We start from the raw sequence: 21702 nt of genomic DNA, 5'->3' as shown, positions 1-21702 counted from the left end.
CAGATGAGTATTCAGCACGTATAAATCTTCCTTGGTGTATCCGGAAAGTTCAGAGCAATCAATCAGTTCAACAACTTTAATATCGATGCAGGGCGAGTAGTAACAGACAGACAGACTTCTCTAGATCATGGCTGGTTTTGGCAGGCCATAATGTAATGTAAATTCTAACCAGTGTGTTCATCTCCAGCAATAAAGTGAAAATCCCTTAGAAAGAAAGACCCTGACAAAAGTGAGCTAGGCACCCGAACCTGCAATTCCAATGCACCTGCTCATAGCCCCATTGAAGAATTAGGAATCAGACATTTAATAAAATTCTAGATAAAGTTTAAAGATACTGTTTTATAACAAAACAGCAACTTTATAGGTAAGATGCCTATGGGGAAAAAAGTGCACTTTTACTCTTCTGCCTATGCACATTCAAATGATAATTTAAATAAAGTTATACCTGAAACTACTGTCAAAACTTTATTACCACATTTTATTTAGATTTTTTTCTCTCTTCCTCCCTCCCCTCCTCATGAGTTCAAGAGGATCACATCGCTTCTGTTTCAGCCATACAGTTTCAGAGAAAAACTGGCCTTATCTGGTTCACTCAAGAAAATTATAACCCTTTCAGCACCAAAGGGCTACAGTCAATATATAAGATGCATCCAGAGCGTGCACTCAAATAGCCAGGTTACCATAGTCTAGATCACACAAATACACATGCGTATTAGTCTTACACAGCACAGGGTGAAGAGAAACACCAATACCGTAAAGTCCATGTCTAATCAGATATTCTCGGTTTGAAAATACCAGCTCCTGCCTGCCCCTCTTTCACAGCACACGCTATCCAGCATTTCCTGGGTATTGTTTTTTTAAATACTATGTCTGTTCAAAGAGAATTTTCCACACTTTGGACACATGCTGTGTTTAAAGGCTTGCAGGCCCTTTTGAATTTTAAAAAGGCACCACTGAAAACACAGACATGTGAAAGGAGCAGCACTTGGGAAACATTAATACAAATGTCGTGACTTGTATGTGCTTTTCCTTGGAAAGGCTCTAATATTTTTAAAATCACCTTTCCCACCACCACCACCCCAAGACAATGTCAGGTCATCCAGGATATAGGACATGACATTTCTGATGATCACAGGTGACTTTTATCCTGCCTTTTTTCCCCCCACTATACAATGGTTTGTTTAAGATCCAGAGACTACTTATCGTCTATAAACAGCAAGACTGTCAACTAATGTGAAAGACTCCAGCTTTCAACCACTAAGTATATATACTGCAAACACTCAAGCATGTGCTTTACTAGATCAAATTTTCTTATTAATAATATCATGTAGTTACATAGTTCCTTTAATCTTGAAGGACCTCAAAGCAATTTACACATTAGAGCAGAGGTTCTCAAATTGGGTGGTGGACCACCCGGAAGGGGGGGGGGTCATGGAATGTATTCGGGGGGGAGGGACGTGAGAAACTGGGGGGGGGGGACTTACTGCGCACATTTCACCCGCAGCAATGAATAACTAGCAAAGCGGATTCCTCCAGACATATCAGGGCCTCAGATGGCGCTGTGCATTCGACTCTAGATGGCGCTGTGCATTTTGACGGATTTCTGACAAGCTAGCAGAGCATTATACAAAGTCGTTGCCATCTGTACGTTAATGCACGTTTAATTGTAAGCATCGACCACAATCACAGTTTTGTTTTTGCTCTTATTACAATGGATCGTTGGCCGTATTCGAATCAATGCCTCACTGTTTTTAATATTTAGTGAGAGTTGCATGTTGATTTTTTTTAATCGGTACATGTACTTGTGTGGCGGGGGGGAGGGCGCAAACTACCACAGACCAAAGAAGGGGGTGCACACTCAAATACGTTTGAGAACCACCAGACTAGAGAAAGAATTGACTCACTCCCAATGAAATGCTGCAATCTGGAATGGAATAGGGCAGCTGTTTTCACAAAAGTTGTAGGGTGGCATTTTCGAAAGCACTTACATGAAGGTCAATGGCACTTGTATTCCGCAGTAACACAGGCACTTTTGAAAATCCCACCCTTAGAAAGTGAAATATTATGTAAAAACTTGGACTTTAGGGAAGTAGAATGTACCCAGATTAGAATCTGGCCAGGCTGCCGTGGTTCATAATCCTACTCTTGTGCAAAGTGCTACCAGAGCTTTAATGACCACAAATGACTAAGAACTCCGTTTTATACCTCATCCATCTTCCTCAACACAGCTGGTATAGAATGCTTCCCCCTGAGTTATCGATACTGCTTTCCTGAAACACCAGAGATTTCCCTAGATGTCTCCCATTCAAGTATTGATCTAATACTGTTTAGTTTACAAGTGAGATTACAGCCCCTAGCTGTGGTACTGTACCTTATGTGCAATGGCTCTTCAGTAAGTATTTCTGTCCTATTCCTGGGGAAGAGTTAGGCTGAAACAAGCTGAGAATTTCTTTTATTCAGGACTTCAACCTGGATTCAAATTGGCATTTCAATAGGTGAAAGGCCACACAACATTTGTAGATCTAGGATTCTTCTGTGCTAGGTAGATCACATATATACTGTCTTCATGATTTTGCAACATACAATAGCCATCCCTAATCAGACGTGAATGGTTTCCTAACATGTTAATGTTGGAGACAACACTGAAGCCACTATTTTACATTATTTTTTTCTAGGCTTTTTCTCAGGAGCGGCACCATGGTTTTTGGCGTCCTAGGCAGGGGTCCTTCCACGCTCCCGGTCATCGGCGGCAATTCTGTGGCGAGGGGGTCCTTCTGCGCTCCCGGTCTTCGGGGCACTTCGGTGGCGGGTCCCGGAGCGAGTGAAGGACCCGCCGCAGAATTGCCACCGAAGACCTGGAGCGCGGAAGGACCCTCCACCGCCGAATTGCCACCGAAGGCGGCAAAATGCCGCCCCCCAAATCCTGGCGCCCTAGGCGACCACCTAGGTCGCCTAAATGGAAGCGCTGGCCCTGCTTCTTCTTCTCAGGCACCTTTTACATGGATCCAAAAATCTGGCACTTTCTGCACAGCCTTAATGAAGAGGAATAGTGATGGATGCATCTTCAAAACACTGCAAAATAGGAGGATAAATTCTACTTCTCAGAGTCGCAGAAAAAGCTGCTGTCAGATATGTTATCAGCATAAAATGGCAAAACACCTCCAGGTTATAAAACCAGGCCTTATTGTTGTATTTGATTATTTGATTCCAGGTACTAAGATAATAAACAATGACAACACTTCACACTTATATAACACTATCCATCCATACAGCTCAAAACACTTGACAAAAATGGATAAGCTTTAGTCACCTGATTTTGCAAATGGAGAAACTGAGGCACAAAGAGTTTAAGTTATTTTTTCCAAGGTCACACAGAGTCAGATGTACAGCAAGTATTAGAACCTAAGACTCTCAGTCCTGTGGCCTATCAAGATATGTGGAGGCTAACCAGCTGTCCCAATAACAGACCACTGACAGCATCCCACAAGTTTTAAAAGTATCGTCAGTCAAGGGTGACTGAATGGGTCAGATGATCAGTAAAGGCATCTAATCTTACACCTTTATGGTTGCCAAGGTTGGTAGCTGCCTTGTTTGGTGGTTCTCAGAGCAGTTACTAATAGACAGGTATCCAAATTACACAAACAGGCACTACTATTGTCAACCTCCTTAGCTGTCTCAGCAGGCAGACCAAGGACTGAACAGGATGCTGAAATTGTACTCCCTCTCTAAGACCTGGCAATGGTCCCTCCATATGAGAGCTGAGGTATTCTGAAGGGTGTTTGTGTCAATCTGTCAAACAGCACCACGTTAAAGTGCACCAGCAGGTTCAAATGCACATCATGTTAGTATGCTTTAGAACTCACCGCCTGGTTGAGTGCATTACCACACAGTGTAGACAAGCCCTCAGATCAAGTCGTTCCGTCAAACTGAGGTGAAACCAGTGGAAAAGGTAGATGATTGAAAAGGAAAGATTACTCCCAAAATAATCTGGGATGTGTGATTTCTGGCATACTTCAATAGGGCTACACAGCATATTGTACCTCCTCCCATAAGGACTAGCTGTAGGTCGATCAGCAGGGTACAGATTTGCTTGCGCTTGCTGCTCCAAGGGCCATCAATGGAATTTCTAAGTCATAAGTGCACTCTGCAATTATGAACTTTTTTGTTTTGTTAATTCATGCAGAAAGAATATATAATACAAGTATGCATGTCAGCAAGAAAGAGGTATTAAAGAAATAGGATTGACAAGAATAACCCTGGCAATTTAAGTAAATATAGAGAATGCCTCCATGACAGAGAAAATAATAATGATTTAAAAACTTAGCAAAATAATAGAGTGCGCAGAGTGGGAACAAAGGAAAATAAGTGGGATCTATAGCCCAGTGGTTATAGTACAGTCTGACAATAGCGAATCTAAGAATGGAACTCCACACATTAAATAAATGGTATACAATACATTCTACAGGTACACATAGAATAGGTAATAGATTCCTCATATAATAACCAAAGGCTATTAATTTTTGGCCAATTAAAAAAAAAAGGAATTTGCTTTCTAAATTTGCAAAAATATACTGTATTTATAAAATTGTGTTCAGAACAATTTACAGGATCCAAATGCTATCTAAACATTCGGTACTTCAAATATGTAAACAACAAAATCTCTGTTTATTAACATTTTGTATAAATATCTTGGACTTAAATATCTTTGGTTCCTTAGCTGGTAGAAAGCACTACTCTCTGAGATAGCTAGAATCACCGCCAAGACCACATGTGAAAAGACAGATGAATGAAAAAAGTTTAAAAGAATTAAGAGTCTTGCTTGCCACCCATGTTACCCATGCAGAGATCACTCTGAACTGACCAGAGCTTTTCTATCTGTTTTAATAAGAGCGATGCTGGCCTAAATACAACTTCCACATTTTTATTTGTCTTTTTTATGGAGACCCCATTTAGGCAAAAGAAGTATTCTAAAACATCTGAGCAGAATTCTGTACAAGAAATCCTTCATAATAAGCAAAATTTGATAAGGTAAGAAGAAAAAATAGACGCTGGAAGACCAGTCACTGGAGAGAGGAACTAGAACTCCAGTGATGTTAGTGCCATCAACAAGACTCCAGATCAAGACACTGTCCTATTAGAAAAAAAGGACCGAGTTCTTCTCTTTTATACCTGCAGAAACCTGATCATCTGGGTCAGTGATGAGTCAGAGAGCGCCCTGAGGGATCACAGCACTTTGACAAATAGGAGGTACATGCATGCAGTGTAAGGGAATTTTGGCTACTTCAAAATGTTTCCCCCTTTCAATCAGCATCATTTCGGTCTTGCCCAGGTTGAGTTTGAGCCAGATGCTCTTCATCCAGAAGGTGATTTCTTATGACCCTCCAAACTGGTCTCATGTAGATGCTGAAGAGAAGAGGAGGCACTTTAGGGAAAAGGATAGCAACTATTTACCACCATTTACTGAGGTCCCCTGGAAAAGAGGGTTTGGACCCATTGTTCTCAGCGAGTTATCTTAAGTGCCTATACACAAATGCAAGAAGCCTGGGAAACAAGCAGGGAGAACTGGAAGTCCTGGCACAGTCAGGGAACTATGATGTGATTGGAATAACAGAGACTTGGTGGGATAATTCACATAACTGGAGTATTGTCATGGATGGATATAAACTGTTCAGGAAGGACAGGCAGGGCAGAAAAGGTGGGGGAGTTGCATTGTATGTAAGAGAGGAGTATGACTGTTCAGAGCTCCGGTATGAAACTGCAAAAAAACCTGAGAGTCTCTGGATTAAGTTTAGAAGTGTGAGCAACAAGGGTGATGTCGTGATGCGAGTCTGCTATAGACCACCAGACCAGGGGGATGAGGTAGACGAGGCTTTCTTCCAGCAGCTAACAGAAGTTACTAGATCACAGGCCCTGGTTCTCATGGGAGACTTCAATCACCCGGATATATGCTGGGAGAACAATACAGCGGTGAACAGACAATCCAGGACGTTTTTGGAAAGTGTAGGGGACAATTTCGTGGTGCAAGTGCTGGAGGGCAGAGCTCTTCTTGACCTGCTGCTTACAAAACGGGAAGAATTAGTAGGGGAAGCAAAAGTGGATGGGAACCTGGGAGGCAGTGACCATGAGATGGTTGAGTTTAGGATCCTGGCACAAGGAAGAAAGGAGAGCAGCAGAATATGGACCCTGGACTTCAGAAAAGCAGACTTTGACTCCCTCGGGGAACTGGTGGGCAGGATCCCCTGGGAGAATAACATGAGGGGGAAAGGAGTCTAGGAGATCTGGCTGTATTTTAAAGAATCCTTATTGAGGTTGCAGGAACAAAGCATCCCGATGTGTAGAAAGAATAGTAAATATGACAGGTGACCAACTTGGCTTAACAGTGAAATCCTTGCTGATTTTAAACACAAAAAAGAAGCTTACAAGAAGTGGAAGATTGGACAAATGACCAGGGAGGAGTATAAAAATATTGCTCAGGCATGCAGGAGTGAAATCAGGAAGGCCAAATCACACTTGGAGTTGCAGCTAGCAAGGGATGTTAAGAGTAACAAGAAGGGTTTCTACAGGTATGTTAGCAACAAGAAGAAAGTCAAGGTAAGTGTGGACCCCTTACTGAATGGGGGAGGCAACCCAGTGACCGAGGATATGGAAAAAGCTAATGTACTCAATGCACTGGATGTGTTATTCCTTGACTTTAGCAAAGTTTTTGATATGGTCTCCCACAGTATTCTTGCCAGCAATTTAAAGAAGTATGGGCTGCATGAATGGACTATAAGGTGGAGAGGAAGTTGGCTAGATCATCGGGCTCAATGGGTAGTGATCAATGGCTCCATGTCTAGTTGGCAGCCGATATCAAGCGGAGTGCCCAAGGGTCGGTCCTGGGGCCAGCTTTGTTCAACATCTTCATTAATGATCTGGAGGATGGTGTGGACTGCACCTTCAGCAAGTTTGCAGATGACACTAAACTGGGAGGAGTGGTAGATACGCTGGAGGGTAGGGATAGGATACAGAGGGACCTAGACAAATTAGAGGATTGGGCCAAAAGAAACCTGATGACGTTCAACAAGGACAAGTGCAGAGTCCTGCACTTAGGACGGAAGAATCCCATTCACTGTTACAGACTAGGGACCGAATGGCTAGGCAGCAGTTCTGCAGAAAAGCACCTAGGGATTACAGTGGACAAGAAGCTGGTTATGAGTCAACAGTGTGCCCTTGTTGCCAAGAAGGCTAACGGCGTTTTGGGCTGTATAAGTAGGGGCATTGTCAGCAGATCGAGGGACGTGATCATTCCCCTCTATTCGACATTGGTGAGGCCTCATCTGGAGTACTGTGTCCAGTTTTGGGCCCCACACTACAAGAAGGATGTGGAAAAATTGGAAAGAGTCCAGCAGAGGGCAACAAAAATGATTAGGGGGCTGGAGCACATGTCTTATGAGGAGGGGCTGAAGGAACTGTGGTTATTTAGTCTGCAGAAGAGAAGAATGAGGGGGGATTTGATAGCTGCTTTCAGCTACCTGAAAGGGGGTTCCAAAGAGGATGGTAGCAGATGACAGAACAAGGAGCAATGGTCTCAAGTTGCAGTGGGGGAGGTTTAGGTTGTATATTAGGAAAAACTTTTTCATTCGGAGGGTGGTGAAGCACTGGAATAGGTTCCCTAGGGAGGTGGTGGAATCTCCTTCCTTAGAGGTTTTTAAGGTCAAGCTTGACGCAGCCTTGGCTGGGATGATTTAGTTGGGGATTGGTCCTCCTTTGAGCAGGGGGTTGGACTAGATGACCTCCTGAGGTCCCTTCCAACCCTGATAGTCTATGGCCTGGTCTACACTAGGCGTTTATGTCGAAGTTAGCGCCGTTAAATCGAATTAACCCTGCACCCGTCCACACTGCGATGCTATTTAGTTCGACATAGAGGTCTCTTTAATTCGACTTCTGTACTCCTCCCCGACGAGGGGAGTAGCGCTAAATTCGACATGGCCATGTCGAATTAGGCTAGGTGTGGATGGAAATCGACGCTAATAGCTCCGGGAGCTATCCCACAGTGCACCACTCTGTTGACGCTCTGGACAGCAGTGCGAGCTCGGATGCTCTGACCAGCCACACAGGAAAAGCCCCGGGAAAATTTGAATTTGAATTCCTTTTCCTGTCTGGCCAGTTTGAATCTCATTTCCTGTCTGGACATCGTGGCGAGCACAGCAGCACTGGCAACGATGCAGAGCTCTCCAGCAGTGATGGCCATGCAGTCTGGGAATAGAAAGAGAGCCCCAGCATGGACTGATCGTGAAGTCTTGGATCTCATCGCTGTGTGGGGCGATGAGTCCGTGCTTTCCGAGCTGCGATCCAAAAGAAGGAATGCAAAGATCTACGAGAAGATCTCTAAAGACATGGCAGAGAGAGGATACAGCCGGGATGCAACGCAGTGCCGCGTGAAAATCAAGGAGCTGAGACAAGGCTACCAGAAGACCAAAGAGGCAAACGGACGCTCCGGATCCCATCCCCAGACATCCCGTTTCTACGAGGCACTGCATTCCATCCTCGGTGCTGCCGCCACCACTACCCCACCAGTGACCGTGGACTCTGAGGATGGGATACTGTCCACGGCCGGTTCCTCAGACATGTTAGGGGACGGGGAAGATGAGGAAGGAGATGAGGAGGGCGAGGCAGTTGGCAGCTCTCACAACGCTGATTTCCCCGACAGCCAGGATCTCTTCATCACCCTTACAGAGATCCCCTACGAAGCGTCCCCAGCCATTACCCCGGACACAGAATCTGGTGAAGGATCAGCCAGTAAGTGTTGTAAACATCTAAACATTTATTTTTAACAAAACAGGAATATTAACAATTAAAAGAATGGGTTGTTCATGATTAGTGTGCCCTAGGCGCTTAACGGTTTAGTAAGGGGCAGTGCAAGTTTTGAAAAGAAATCTAGCAATGTCCGGTTTTCAGTGATTGTCCTGCACAAGCCGCTCTACTGTGTATTCCCTGCTACTGCAGCTACAGTAAAATGCGGTCTATATGTGCGGGGATAGAGCAGTAATCCTCCTGGGACATCTCGATGAAGCTCTCCTGGAGGTAACTTGAAAGCCGTTGCATGAGGTTCTTGGGGAGAGCGGCCTTATTGGGTCCTCCGAAGTACGACACGTTGCCGCGCCACGAGATTATCAGGTACTCGGGGATCATTGCTCTGCACAGCAGGGCGGCATACGGCCCTGGTCTTTGGAGGCTTTCCCGGAGCATTCTCTCTTTGTCGCTCTCGGAGATCCTCATCAGGGTGATGTCGGCCATGGTGACCTGCTTTTAATTAGGTAGGGGAATGTTAGTGTTGGGACTGCTTTCCCGTTCCTTTACAGAACTGTCACCGCTGGTTTGCAGCCACGCGGTGGAGGCGGGAGAGGGGCAGCCGAAAGGGATCATTCCCGGGGACAGCCGCGAGGGGGTGGGACAGGGGCAGAGTTCCCGCTTGCCGGATTGCTGGCAGCAGGGACTGACATTGATTTAAATGTGAAATGAGGCCAGTGGTAATATAAAAGTTTTAAACTGCCACAAGTGTACGGCTTACCATGTCTGCCTGCAACAGAAATTCCGTTGTGCTGCCTCGCTTCTCAAATGTGCTGTTCAAGACCCCAGGCACAGAATGCGAAGGCCGAGAATTCGACCTTGTGCTGAGTGCGCATGTGAAAGGTGCTGTGCATGGTCTTGTTCACAGAGAAAGACTATGTTCTTTGTTCACAACTACATTTATCTTTCAGAGGAATTCACTCCCTTTTTCCCATTTCCACAGCCCCGTCTGCGACTGTCTCACAACCTAGCCTGGAATCACACTCCCAGAGGCTAGCGCGGATTAGGCGTAGGAAGAAGAGGACATGGGAGGACATGTTCTCTGAGCTTATGGCCTCTTCCCAAGCCCAGGCAGCACAGCAGACCCAGTGGCGGGAGAACTTGACCCGAATGCACCAAGCCAACATGGATCGGGAGGAGAGGTGGCGGCAGGAAGACCAGCAGGCGACTCAAACGCTGCTTGGACTACTGAGGGAGCAAACGGACACGCTCCGGCGCCTTGTGGATGTTCTGCAGGAACGGAGGCAGGAGGACAGAGCCCCGCTGCAGTCCATCTCTAACCGCCCTCCCCCGCCACCAAGTCCCATACCCACCTCACCCAAAGTGCAAAGAAGGAGAGGCGGCAGAGTCCCTGCTAACTCTCACTCCACCCCTGCAGAGAGCTCTAGTAGCAGAAGGCTCTCATTTCCCAAAATTTGAAAAGTTCTTTCCTTCCTGCCTGACACAAGCCCACGTCCAAGTTTCACCTCCCAATGCCATGTGTAGTTGATAATAAAAAATTCGTTTCTGTTAACTACTGTTTCAATCATGTTCTTTTGGAGGAGGAGGGGAAAGGGGGTTGGAAATTGGACAGGACAGTCTCCTTTGGCAGGGTACATAGTCGGGGGCAGGCACAGCAGCAGGGCACATACACAGTGCAGTGATGCAGTGACTAGTTGCCCCGGTTAGTCTGGGAGGTTGTTTTGATGTAATGTTGGGGGGGGTGGGTTGCTCTGTGACTTTGTGGCGGGGGAGGGCAGTTACAGATCTTAAGCGCCGGTCCTTAGACAGGATCACAGAGCCACACAGCATGGGATCTGTAACCGTCCTCCCCCTGCCACAAAGTCAAATAGACCTCCCATACACACAGTCCCGATCAGGAGGGGTGACAGGCTCCGTTGAAACAAGCATCCCACCGCAGCGGAGCCTGTCAATCCTTGAGTTTAGAAGCTGCATTCGCATCACAACACTAGACCCGCCCCGCACCACAGTCTGCGTCCCAGTTTTAAAAAATTCCCGCTAAAACAGTATTAAAGAAAACGGTGTGCTTTAACAAAGTAGAACTATTTTTATTTCGACACGTGTGTTGGAGGGGGGGTGAAGGGGGTATGTAACTGGATAGGATAGTCAACATTACCTGGGTAAAGAAACGGGGGCAGGTTTAGCTTCTCAGTACACAAACTATAAAATCACAGGTTACCCTGCTCACTCAGGAACTTTGCTTTCAAAGCCTCCCGGATGCACAGCGCTTCCCGCTGGTCTCTTCTAATCGCCCGGCTGTCTGGCTGTGAGTAATCACCAGCCAGGCTATTTTCCTCAACCTCCCACCCCGCCATAAAGGTCTCCCCCTTGCTCTCACAGAGATTGTGGAGCACACAGCAAGCTGCTATAACAATGGGGATATTGGTTTCGCTGAGATCACAGCGAGTCAGTAAGCTTCTCCATCTCCCCTTGAGACGGCCAAAAGCACACTCCACCACCATTCTGCACTTGCTCAGCCGGTAGTTGAAGAGTTCTTTTTCAGTGTCCAGGGCGCCAGTATAGGGCTTCATGAGCCAGGGCATTAGCGGGTAGGCTGGGTCCCCGAGGATGACTATAGGCATCTCCACATCCCCAACAGTTATTTTGTGGTCCGGGAAGTAAATACCTTGTTGCAGCCGTCTAAACAGACCAGAGTTCCTGAAAACACGAGCGTCATGAACCTTGCCCGGCCATCCCACGTAGATGTTGGTAAAACGTCCCCTGTGGTCCACCAGTGCTTGCAGCACCATGGAAAAGTATCCCTTTCGGTTAATGTACTGGGTGGCCTGGTGGTCCGGTGCCAGGATAGGGATGTGAGTTCCATCTATGGCCCCACCGCAGTTTGGGAATCCCATCGCTGCGAAGCCATCTATGATCGCCTCCACGTTTCCCAGGGTCACTACCTTTGGCAGCAGTACATCAACGATTGCCTTCGCTACTTGCATCACAACAACCCCCACGGTAGATTTGCCCACCCCAAACTGGTTCGCGACTGACCGGTAGCTGTCTGGCGTTGCAAGCTTCCACAGGGCTATGGCCACTCGCTTCTGTACACTCAGTGCAGCTCGCAACCGGGTGTCACTGCGCTTCAGGGCAGGGGACAGCAACTCACAAAGTTCCAGGAAAGTTCCCTTCCGCATGCGAAAGTTTCGCAGCCACTGGGATTCATCCCAGACCTGCAGCACTATGCGGTCCCACCACTCAGTGCTTGTCTCCCGTGCCCAGAATCGCCGTTCCACGGCATCAACATGACCCATTGCCACTGTGATGTCCTCGGCGCTGGGTCGCCTGCTTTCTGACAGGTCTGTGCTACTCTCAGACTTCAGGACATCACCGCGGTGCCGTAGCCTCCTCGCCTGACTTTTCTGCATCTGCCTCAGGGAAACCTTTATGATAAGCTGCGAAACGTTGAGAGCGGCCACAACTGCAGCGATGGTCGCAGCGGGCTCCATGCTCGGAGTACAGTGGCGTCCGCGCTGTCAATGACTGGAAAAGCGCGCGAACTGTTTTCCCGCCGGCGCTTTCAGGGAGGGAGGGCGGGAGTGATGGACGGATGACGACAGTTTCCCAAAAGCACCCTCGACTCATTTTGTTACCCAGAAGGCATTGCCGGCTACACCCAGAATTCCAATGGGCAGAGGGGACTGCGGGAACTGTGGGATAGCTGACCACAGTGCACCGCTTCGAATGTCGACGCTATCACCGTTAGTGTGGACGCACAAAGTCGAATTACTGTCCTTAGTGTGGACACACACGTTCGACTTTGCAATATCGATTACAAAAATTCGATGCAAGTAAAATCGAACTACTCTCGTAGTGTAGACAAGGCCTATGATTCTATGATTCTCCTGCACTGTCGACTTCAGCCATGTCACATAGGTAGTTTAACAGTACCTTGTGATCTACTGTGTCAAAAGTAGCAGCGAGCTCTAGTAGCATGACATGAAGAGGTTGCCTGTATTTATAACCACGAGGGGGTTAGCTTTTAGTGCTATGAGGGGCTCTCTTCATGTTGTTCCCTGGTCTGAAAATCCACTGTGGGGCATTCATCATGTTGGCAGATGTCACATGCTGTTGGAGTTTCATTGTCGGCACTTCCTCTATGATTCTCCATCAGCATCAGAGAAGGTTAAAGGCACTCAGCACCTTGCAACAGGCATATGCGTTATGACATAGTCTTTAATCACACAATCATGTACTATTTTTTCTCCAGCACCCATACTCCATTTCAGTGCACAGGATGGAGCCACAAGAGGGGACACATTAAGGTGGCATGGGCATCTGTAAATCTAGCGGTTCCTAATTTTGAGTCCTTGAGTGTACATAATGTTATTTTAACATGGTTTTCTTTGTATGTAATATTACATGTGTACTCTCCCTCCCTCTTACTCCTACCTGATCACGCTGGTAACGGAATATAATATTCAGCATATAAAAACAAGTACTCAGTACTTTTAACAGAGAACGTACTGTACTGCCGGCAAACAACTGTCCCAGTTCCAGAATGCAGGAAAATGGGATCCGGAGGGAGGGAATTTATGCTGAGTGGCAGTTCATTTCTACTTTCTCTCAAAAATATTACATTTTCCTGCTGTGTTTCCATGGAACAAATCTACCCCATATTGAAAGAAATGCCTTTAAAAGGAAAGGGCTAGCTTAACCCTGAGTAATCATTTCATTATTAGACCTGAGCAGGAATGTCTCTGCTTTTTGTTTTACAGGTTTGCAGCTTCTCAGGAAAATCTAAATAAAAAACTTAGAATAAAAAAAATACTCTAATTTCTGAGCCAGTTCTTCAGTGATGAAAACAGCATTGACTCAATTCCTCTAGTATCCAGAGAGTTGAGGGTATTTACAGAATACAAACAGACCCTCACTGCAAAGCCAAGGCATGGAATTATGAATTACACAACCAGGCAACAGTATCCTAGTAAAATCATGCCGTATCATGCAAACCGAGATACCTCAGGTAACACTGTTACATATACATCCTTAGCTCTTTATGCAAAATCCATAGGATTAATAGGAGTTTGTTGTGACAAGCTGCTTTCACCACCCCCTGCCCCTACCCTCCATAAAACGACACAAATGCAAGGTATTTATTGCATTTGTTCTTTAAATGATACTTTGATCTCCACCCAAATAACGTGCAAGCAATTGGGGCTAGCCTAAGGGCACAGTGGCAGCCTGTTGTTCTGTATCACAGTCGGGAAAGCCAGACTGGGCATTTCTCCTTCTGCAGAGGTTGAAGGGGAGTGTACAATGACCTTACTGGAGTTAATGTTAGATACAGTACTCCAACACCCATACTCTGACCTCCAGCAAACACAGCTTTCCCGAGCTAACCAATCAAGATTTAGCACAGATTAACAATCACCACTGCTTTTATCCTGTGCCCGCACATACACTCCTAACCCAACAAATGAAAACACTCCTCATGCCAGGCAAACATATTCTAAGAAACTTGACAGAGTATTAAAATGCAGAGAAGATGAGCTAAGTGCCTGCCCTTCGTGACCCTGTACCAGACTTATATCCACCACCCAGAGACAGAAGAGTGGGTGTAAACAACAATGACCCCTACAAAACCGACGGATCTGAGAGAAGGACGGCCTTGTTAACTGTGTTGCTAACTCTCACCCATTTATCAAAAGTAATGTGACTTGGGCTCCTGCTGCAGGCAGTTTCCAATGACGTGAAAATCTACAGCCATCGCTTGATGTTGGGGAAATAAAACCAGAGAGAGAGGGAGACAATCCCCCAATGTAGCCAAAGGGAATGTGCACTAAACTACAAGTCTAGAAACTAAGTTAGTCCCAGTTCTTTATCTGACACCTGTTAATATTCTGTGCCATTCACAACCCGTGTTATAGACCAAAGCCAGAAGGGAGGTACCTGCCATTCACCAATTTCACAGGGCTCCAGACTGGGGGAAATACAAGGCCCTTTAGAAATCTAGCAACTGGATGGTGGGAAAATATTGTGTGACACTGAAGGGGGGGATGGGGAGCTGGTATCATTGTCAACTGCACCCTTACAGAGCTGAAAGATAGACCTGGATTCTTTAGGGATAGCAGGTAGTCCAGAATAACAGGAATTGGAGTTTCTACAGGAGTTGTATTGTACGCTTACACTTGGCTGCATAGTCACCCTGATAGAACCCTTTCTGTTGTGTACTAATATGTTCTGGATTGCAGTAGAGCAGTGTTTTTACATAGTAATTAACCAGCTAGCATCCATGCTGTCAAGTGCAACGACATCAGGTCCAGGAGAAGGATATGCCCTGCTGGGATATTATGTCAGGTACGATCGGTAATGTGACTGGAGGATGAATTGATAGGATCATTAGGTCAGAATACAAGAACTGTCAGGGCCAAGCTGGTACTAGCATGATCATTACAGATGAGTCCTCTGAGTTTCCCCAGGACCTTCTGAGTTAATGGGATCGGTGGATAGATGTACACTGAGTCCATGAGATGAGGAAAGGCATCTGACCAAGAACCTGGGCTTGACCAGAACATTTGGCACTTTTTGTTCTTGCCTGTGGTGAACAGCTCTACCAAGAGGTAACCCTACCTGCGGAATATGTTCTGTGGGATGGAGTCCTTGATGGTCCATTTGCAGTTGCTTGCAAATTGCTTGCAGAACTGGTCCAATAAACTATTCTGTAAGCCTGGCAGATGCTGAGCTACTAGTGTGATTTGGTGAAAGACACAGCATTTCCAGAGGTGAACAGCTTCTTCACAAAGGGAGGACAGTCACGTTCCTCTCTGTCTGTTGACATAAAACATTGCTGTTGTGTTGTCCATTGAGACTTGGACTGTCAGTCTGCACAAAATGGGAAGAAATGCTGCATAGGCTAAATGAACACCTCTGCTCTTCAGAACATTTATGTGGGTCTGAAGGTGGCCCAGATAAGCTCCCCACCATAACATGAATACTATCTAATTACATTATGGTCACTAGTGTCTTGGTGGGAAGAGGTAGAGAAAACAGCACTCCTTTTTCATACCTGGAGAGGATCCTTCCACTAATTTAAGGATGAGAGGACTTCTAGGGGACATGCATGGTCATGTAATGACCGTCCTTGCTGTGTGACATACATGGAGAAGGCCATGTGACCGAGAAGTCTAAATCAGATTCTTACTGACATCTGAGGGTGAGCCTGCAGCTGGTTGACAAGATCTATTATAGTATGGAATCTATCCTGTGGTGGATACTCTCTTGTTATGAAATCTAGCACTGCCCCTACAATCTCTATCCTTTGGGTTAGCCTAGAGTTGACTTTTCCTTGTTGACTCTGTGACCCAGGATAGTGAATTATTCACCAGTTGCACTGATTTCTTTCAAATGAGCCAATCAACAAGGTTTGGATATACCTGGATCCCTAGCCTTCTCAATTGAACGACCATAACTGCCAAGCACTTGGTGGCTTAGTCTTCATTTCTAAAAAGATGAGATTCTTACATGGAATAATTAATGCACAACCGTTATCTTGCTGTAAAATTCTAATGGAGAAGAGGCACCTGTAGTTTTTACCACAAAGGAGCCAGGCAAGGTCAGCACTATCCCCTGTCTGGTACAGAGGCTGATTTAAGTGATAGATTACATACCATACTCCTGGGGGAATTCTGCGCCACTGCACATGCACAGAATTTATGTCCCCCACAGATTTATTTGCTTCCCTGCAGAAAAATGACTTTCTGATGGGGAAGCAAAGGGAAGCCACAAGAGCAGTCATGTGACCCTCCCCAGCAGTATGTTTCAGGTGCCCAGGGCAGCTGGCAGAGAGGTAAATCATTGTGAGGCCGGGGCGGGACTGGGGGAGACCCGGCTGGTGGTTCCTACCCTGCACTGAGCTCAGCTGCTAGTCCCAGCTGGGCTGGGGAGGATGAGACTTCCTCTTCCCCTACGCAGCATCCAGAGCCGGGTCAGACCTACCCCCAGATTTCTCCCCCAGCTGCAGGAAGTTCTGCAAACTTCCTCCCCCGGCCCCCACTTCCTGCACCCATTGTTCCTCAGCTGCGGGGGGAGGGATCCCTGTGCAGGGAGCTGCTCCCCCATTCACCCAACCCCCATGCATCCAGACCCCCTCATACCCAGACCCTCCTGCCGAGCTTCACCCCCCCTGCACTCAGAACCCTTCCAATGAGCCCCATTCCCCCTGTACCTGGACCCTCCTGAGCCCCCCATACCCAGACCCCCCTGACAAGCTCTATCCCCACACAACCCCTGCTGCTGAACCCCAATCACTTTCACCTGGACCCCACCCCCAACAAGCCCGTGTGTATCCAGATCCCCCACTGAGCCATCAACACCCAGATTGCTCACACAAAACCCTCTCAACCCACACCTGGATTCCCCGACATTAAGCCCCTCCACACTTGGATCCTGCCTGGCTGAGCCTGCCTGCCCACACAGAGGGGCAGGGTCCTGGGGTGTTTCTGGGGCAAGCTGGGTCCTTGCGCTGTGTCAGGGTTGGGTGCAGCCTCACCACTGAGTCTGTGTCCCGGGGGAGCTGCACAGTGATCTCCCACCTCTGTGCAGCCAGCGGCCTGTGCTCCCCAATGCCACGATGAAGCCTCCACATTTATTTGACAAATAAAATTTGCAGAATTTTAAAATATTGTGCACAAAATTGTAATTTTTTTGGTGCAGAATGCCCTCAGGAGTAATACCACAGTTAATAGTTCTACAGTTTCATATTCAAGTTCCTTCAGAACTCTTGGGTGAATACCATTTGGTCTTGGTGACTTCTTAGTGGTTAATTTATCAATTTCTTCCAAAACCTCCTCTATGGACATCTCCATCTGGGAGAGTTCCTCAGATTTGTCACCTAAAAATAATGGTTCAGATGTGGGGATCCTCCCCCATATCCTGTGCAGTAAAGACCAAAGCAAAGAAGTTATTTTGCATCCCCTCAGAAGCCTTGTCTTCCTCAAGTGCTCTTTTAACACCTTGATTGTCCAGTGGCCCCACTGACTGTTTGGAAGGCTTCCTGCTTCTGATGTAATTTAAAAAAATTGTTGTTAGTTTTTGTGTCCTTACCCAGTTGCTTTTCAAATTCTTTCTTGGCCTATCTTTTATACTTTTACACTTGACTTGCCAGACGTTATGCTCCTTTCTATTCCTCAGTAGGATTTAACTTCCAATTTTTAAAGAATGTCTTTTTCACTCTGCTGTTTAGCCATGGTGGCATTTTTGATCCTCTTTCTGCTTTCTCTGATTTGGGTTACACAGGTAGTTTGAGTCTCTATTCTGATGTTTTTAAATAGTCTCCATGCAGTTTGCAGGCATGTCACTTTTGTTCCTTTTATTTTCCATTTAATTAACTTCCTCATTTTTGTGTAGTTCCCCTTTTTGAAATGAAATGCTACTGTGGGGCATTTTCCCCCTACAAGGATGTTCAATTTAATTACATTATGGTAACTATTACCGAGTGGTTCAGCTATATTCACCTCTTGGACCAGATCTTGTGCTCCACTTAGGACTAGATCAAGAATTGCCTCTCCCTTGTGAGTTCCAGGAGAAGCTGCTCCAAGAAGCAGTGATATATCTTGTCTAGAAACTTTATCTCAGCATCCCTTCCTTATACCCAGTTAATATGAGGATAGTTGAAATTCCCCATTATTATTGTGTTTTCTCCCTTTGTAGTAGGTGACCATATCCCCCAGCTGCTCCCCCCTCCCCCCACGCAAGGTTGTTGCCTGGTTGCTGGAACCCTGAGGGGCTCCCTCAGAAGGGTGCTGCCCAGTCAGTGGAACCCTGCCCTCCCCCAGCTCTGCCTCCTCTCCGCTCACCCCCACACCCCACGTGTTCCTCCGCACCGCACTTTTTTGACAAAAGCGGGCATTTGTCCCATTTGCTCTTGCCAACTGTTCAAGTCAGCAACAGCAAACGGAACAAATGCCTCTTTTTGAAAAAAAGAGTCAGGACAGCAAGGACAGAGCTTAAAAAAGGGACTGGTCTGGCCAGGGACATACGGTCACCCTAGTTTGTAGCCTCTCTAATCAACCTGAGCATTTCACAGTCACCATCACCAGCCTGATCAGGTCATCAGTGATCTATTTCTACTGCTATGCTTGTATTAGTCAAGCCTGGAATTTCTATCCACAGAGATTCTATGATTCAGTCTGATTCATTTAAAAGTTTTTACTTTAGTTGACTCTATGCTTTCTTTCACATGTAGTGTCACTCCCCTGCCAGCACAACCTACTCTGTCATTCGTGTATATTTTATATCCTGGTATCACCATGTCCCATTGATTAGTCTCATTCCACCAAGATCAGATTGGTGCCCATTATTTAATGCCAAGAATCCTAGTTGACCCATCTTAATCTTTAGATTTCTAGCATGTGAATATAATCACTTGTACATTTTATCAGTATTCAGATGCTTGCCTTCATGTGCTATGTCTTTTACGTTTGACTGTTCCTCACTAGCTCCTACCTGTATTTCACCAACTTCTTTTCTATCTTCTTTACTAGGGTATAGAGCTCCCCCTTTTATAAATTCATCCTTGAAGGATGTCTCTGCCTGAACCGTGCGCTCCTCCATACCTGTCAGCTTTCTCCCAGCCCTTAGTTTAAAAAATTCTCTATGACCTTTTTAATCTTATATGCCAGCAGTCTGGTTCCATTTTGGTTGAGGTGGAGCCCATCCTTCCTATATAGGCTCCTCCCTTCCCAGAACATTCCCCAGTTCCTAATAAATTATAATAATAATAATAACAATAACAACAATAAAAAACCTTTCCCTTCATCACTGGTACCTACATGCACCATATCCACCAGCTCCTCCCCAGCACTGCACATAATCCTGTCTAGATGTCTCAGGAGAACCGCAACCTTTGCACCCAGCAGGCCATTCACCATGTGGTTCTCCCAGTCATCACAAATCCAACTGTTTATATTTCTAATAACAGAAATATTATTATTTCTCTCCTGGAGGGGTATCTGAGTGTGAGAGGCATCATCTGGAAGGAGGGTCCCAACTGTGAGATTGTTTCCCTTTGCTTCTGCTGGATGTTCTCCTTCCCTGAGACTTTCATCCTTCTTAACAGCACAGAGGCTGTCAGACTGGGGGTGGGACCACTCTACTGTGTCCCAGAAAGTCACCTTTGTGTACCTCTCTGTCTCCCTTAGCTTCTCTAGCTCAGCCATTCTGGCCTCGAAAGCCCATACTCGGTCTCTGAGGGCCATGAGTTGCTTGCACCAAATGCACACATACGCCACTTGCCCACAAGACAGGTAACCATACCTCCTGCATTCAGTCAGTGCAATAAACCGGAGAGCTCCGACTCTGCTGCTGGACCATAGATGGCTGCGAGGGGACGCTCGCTAGAACCTGTCACCTACACAAAAGGGATTTAAGTCACACAGTGCACAAAAGAAATAGAAGCTGCACTGTGTGACTTAAATTTAAAGAAGGGTTCCATCCAGGAGCGACTCTAGCTTTTTTGCCGCCCCAAGCACGGCAGGCAGGCTGCCTTCGGCGGCATGCCTGAGGGAGGTCCGCCGGTCCCATGGCTTTGGCGTACCTGCCGCCGAATTGCCGCTGAATCCGCGGGATCAGCGGACCTCCCTCAGGCAAGCCGCCGAAGGCTGCCTGACTGCCGCCCTCGCAGGGACCGGCAGGGCGCCCCCCACGGCTTGCCGCTCCAGGCACAGGCTTGGAGCGCTGGTGCCTGGAGCCGCCGCTGGTTCCATCTCACAACCTGGGTGGTGAGATAGAATCATGGGACACTTGGGCCCACTCTGCCCTCAAGTGGGGGACCTGAGGGCCCTGGCACAACCCTGAAGGACACAGCTGGCCAAAGAATCCAATCTCACTCACGAAAATGTCGACGTCTTAGCTCAGTGAACAGCACCATGCACTGCTGTGGCACTATAGAAATAAACAACAACTGTAGGCAGATCCTGCTTGGCTTACACCACGGTAAATCCAGGGTTACTCCATTACAGTCAGTTTAGTTTCTCTGGACTCTAACCAGTGTAAAAGAGAGCAGAATCTAGGCCTCTCCTCGGTAATGTATATTGTCCCCCTTTGTTTACTATGAGCAGGGGAGCCTCAGAGCAGAGATCACACTATATCAATCCAGAACCAAAAGCAGTAAGGACCTGAGCCTCAAAATCATTGAGGCTCCTAATTTCCACTGAAATCAATGGGAGTTAGATATCTAAATACCTGATGGATCAGGGCCTCAGTGCTACCACTCTCAGTGGATCCAGGCCCTTGTCTGTGATGGGGACACATACAATTAAAACTTAGTGAGCAAGGTAGCTGCCAAGCGGGAAGAAAAATGAGAGAGAGAAAATGGAGGAGAGAATAGCAAGATTCTAATAGCAACTCAGGCAAGAAGCAAATGACTTTTGAAAACTTCGAAACTATTTCTTGTCAGCACTGACAGGCATCTCCTTGTACAAGGCCCTCACACAGAAATGTGTGCCCAGAAACACATTGTGAAAACTGGAAATGTGAAAATCACAACTGGGCACTCCCTTAGGTTACTGTTTTTACACTAGTGTAGCTTTCTCTATTGGGTTCTGCAGCAGGATGGTCAGTGACCAACTGGAAACCGAATGGCACCAACTCATATCAAGCTCCTTTCACTTGCATTTTCTGGGAGCTGGAGTCAAGCAAAGGGGCTTCTTTTAGAAGCAGTTTATATGTTACCCGGGGCCAAAAATGCAAGGTTATTCCTGAAGAGCATGATTTTAATTCACTATGGGAAGCCCATTTTTCTGCTGCCCTCCGCCTTCCTAAGAGGAGAATCTTGCAGTGGTTTCAATCAATCTGGGCTGTGCCAATGCATCCCTTCCCTCCCACTACCCATACCGTCTTCCTCCAGGTGTTTTCTCCTACTGCCTGCAG

The 21702-nt window shown here is 46.6% G+C and overlaps 2 protein-coding genes across 9 annotated transcripts in view; one reads left to right on the top strand and one right to left on the bottom strand.

The window, feature by feature from the left end:
- The window catches only part of HIVEP3 (HIVEP zinc finger 3), a 430983-nt gene that overhangs the window by 371788 nt on the left and 37493 nt on the right, over window positions 1-21702 (bottom strand). The window lies entirely within an intron of this gene.
- LOC135977229 (uncharacterized) lies at window positions 8202-10342 on the top strand. The gene is made up of 2 exons (XM_065576914.1): window positions 8202-8778; window positions 9773-10342. The coding sequence occupies exons 1-2, from the start codon at window positions 8202-8204 to the stop codon at window positions 10246-10248; spliced, it is 1053 nt and encodes a 350-aa protein (XP_065432986.1). The 3' UTR covers window positions 10249-10342.

The sequence above is a fragment of the Chrysemys picta genome, chromosome 23 (genome assembly GCF_011386835.1).
Source record: "Chrysemys picta bellii isolate R12L10 chromosome 23, ASM1138683v2, whole genome shotgun sequence".
Taxonomy (NCBI): Eukaryota; Metazoa; Chordata; order Testudines; family Emydidae; genus Chrysemys; species Chrysemys picta.
Note: the sequence above shows the minus strand (reverse complement) of the source record. Positions and strands in the feature narration are given on the sequence as shown.

Excerpts from the sequence above, each read along its gene's own strand:
- LOC135977229 (XM_065576914.1), top strand. The coding sequence starts at position 8,202 with ATGCAGAGCTCTCCAGCAGTGATGGCCATGCAGTCTGGGAATAGAAAG. Across the intron at positions 8,779-9,772 it reads ATCTGGTGAAGGATCAGCCA|CCCCGTCTGCGACTGTCTCA; the intron begins GTAAGTGTTGTA and ends CCATTTCCACAG.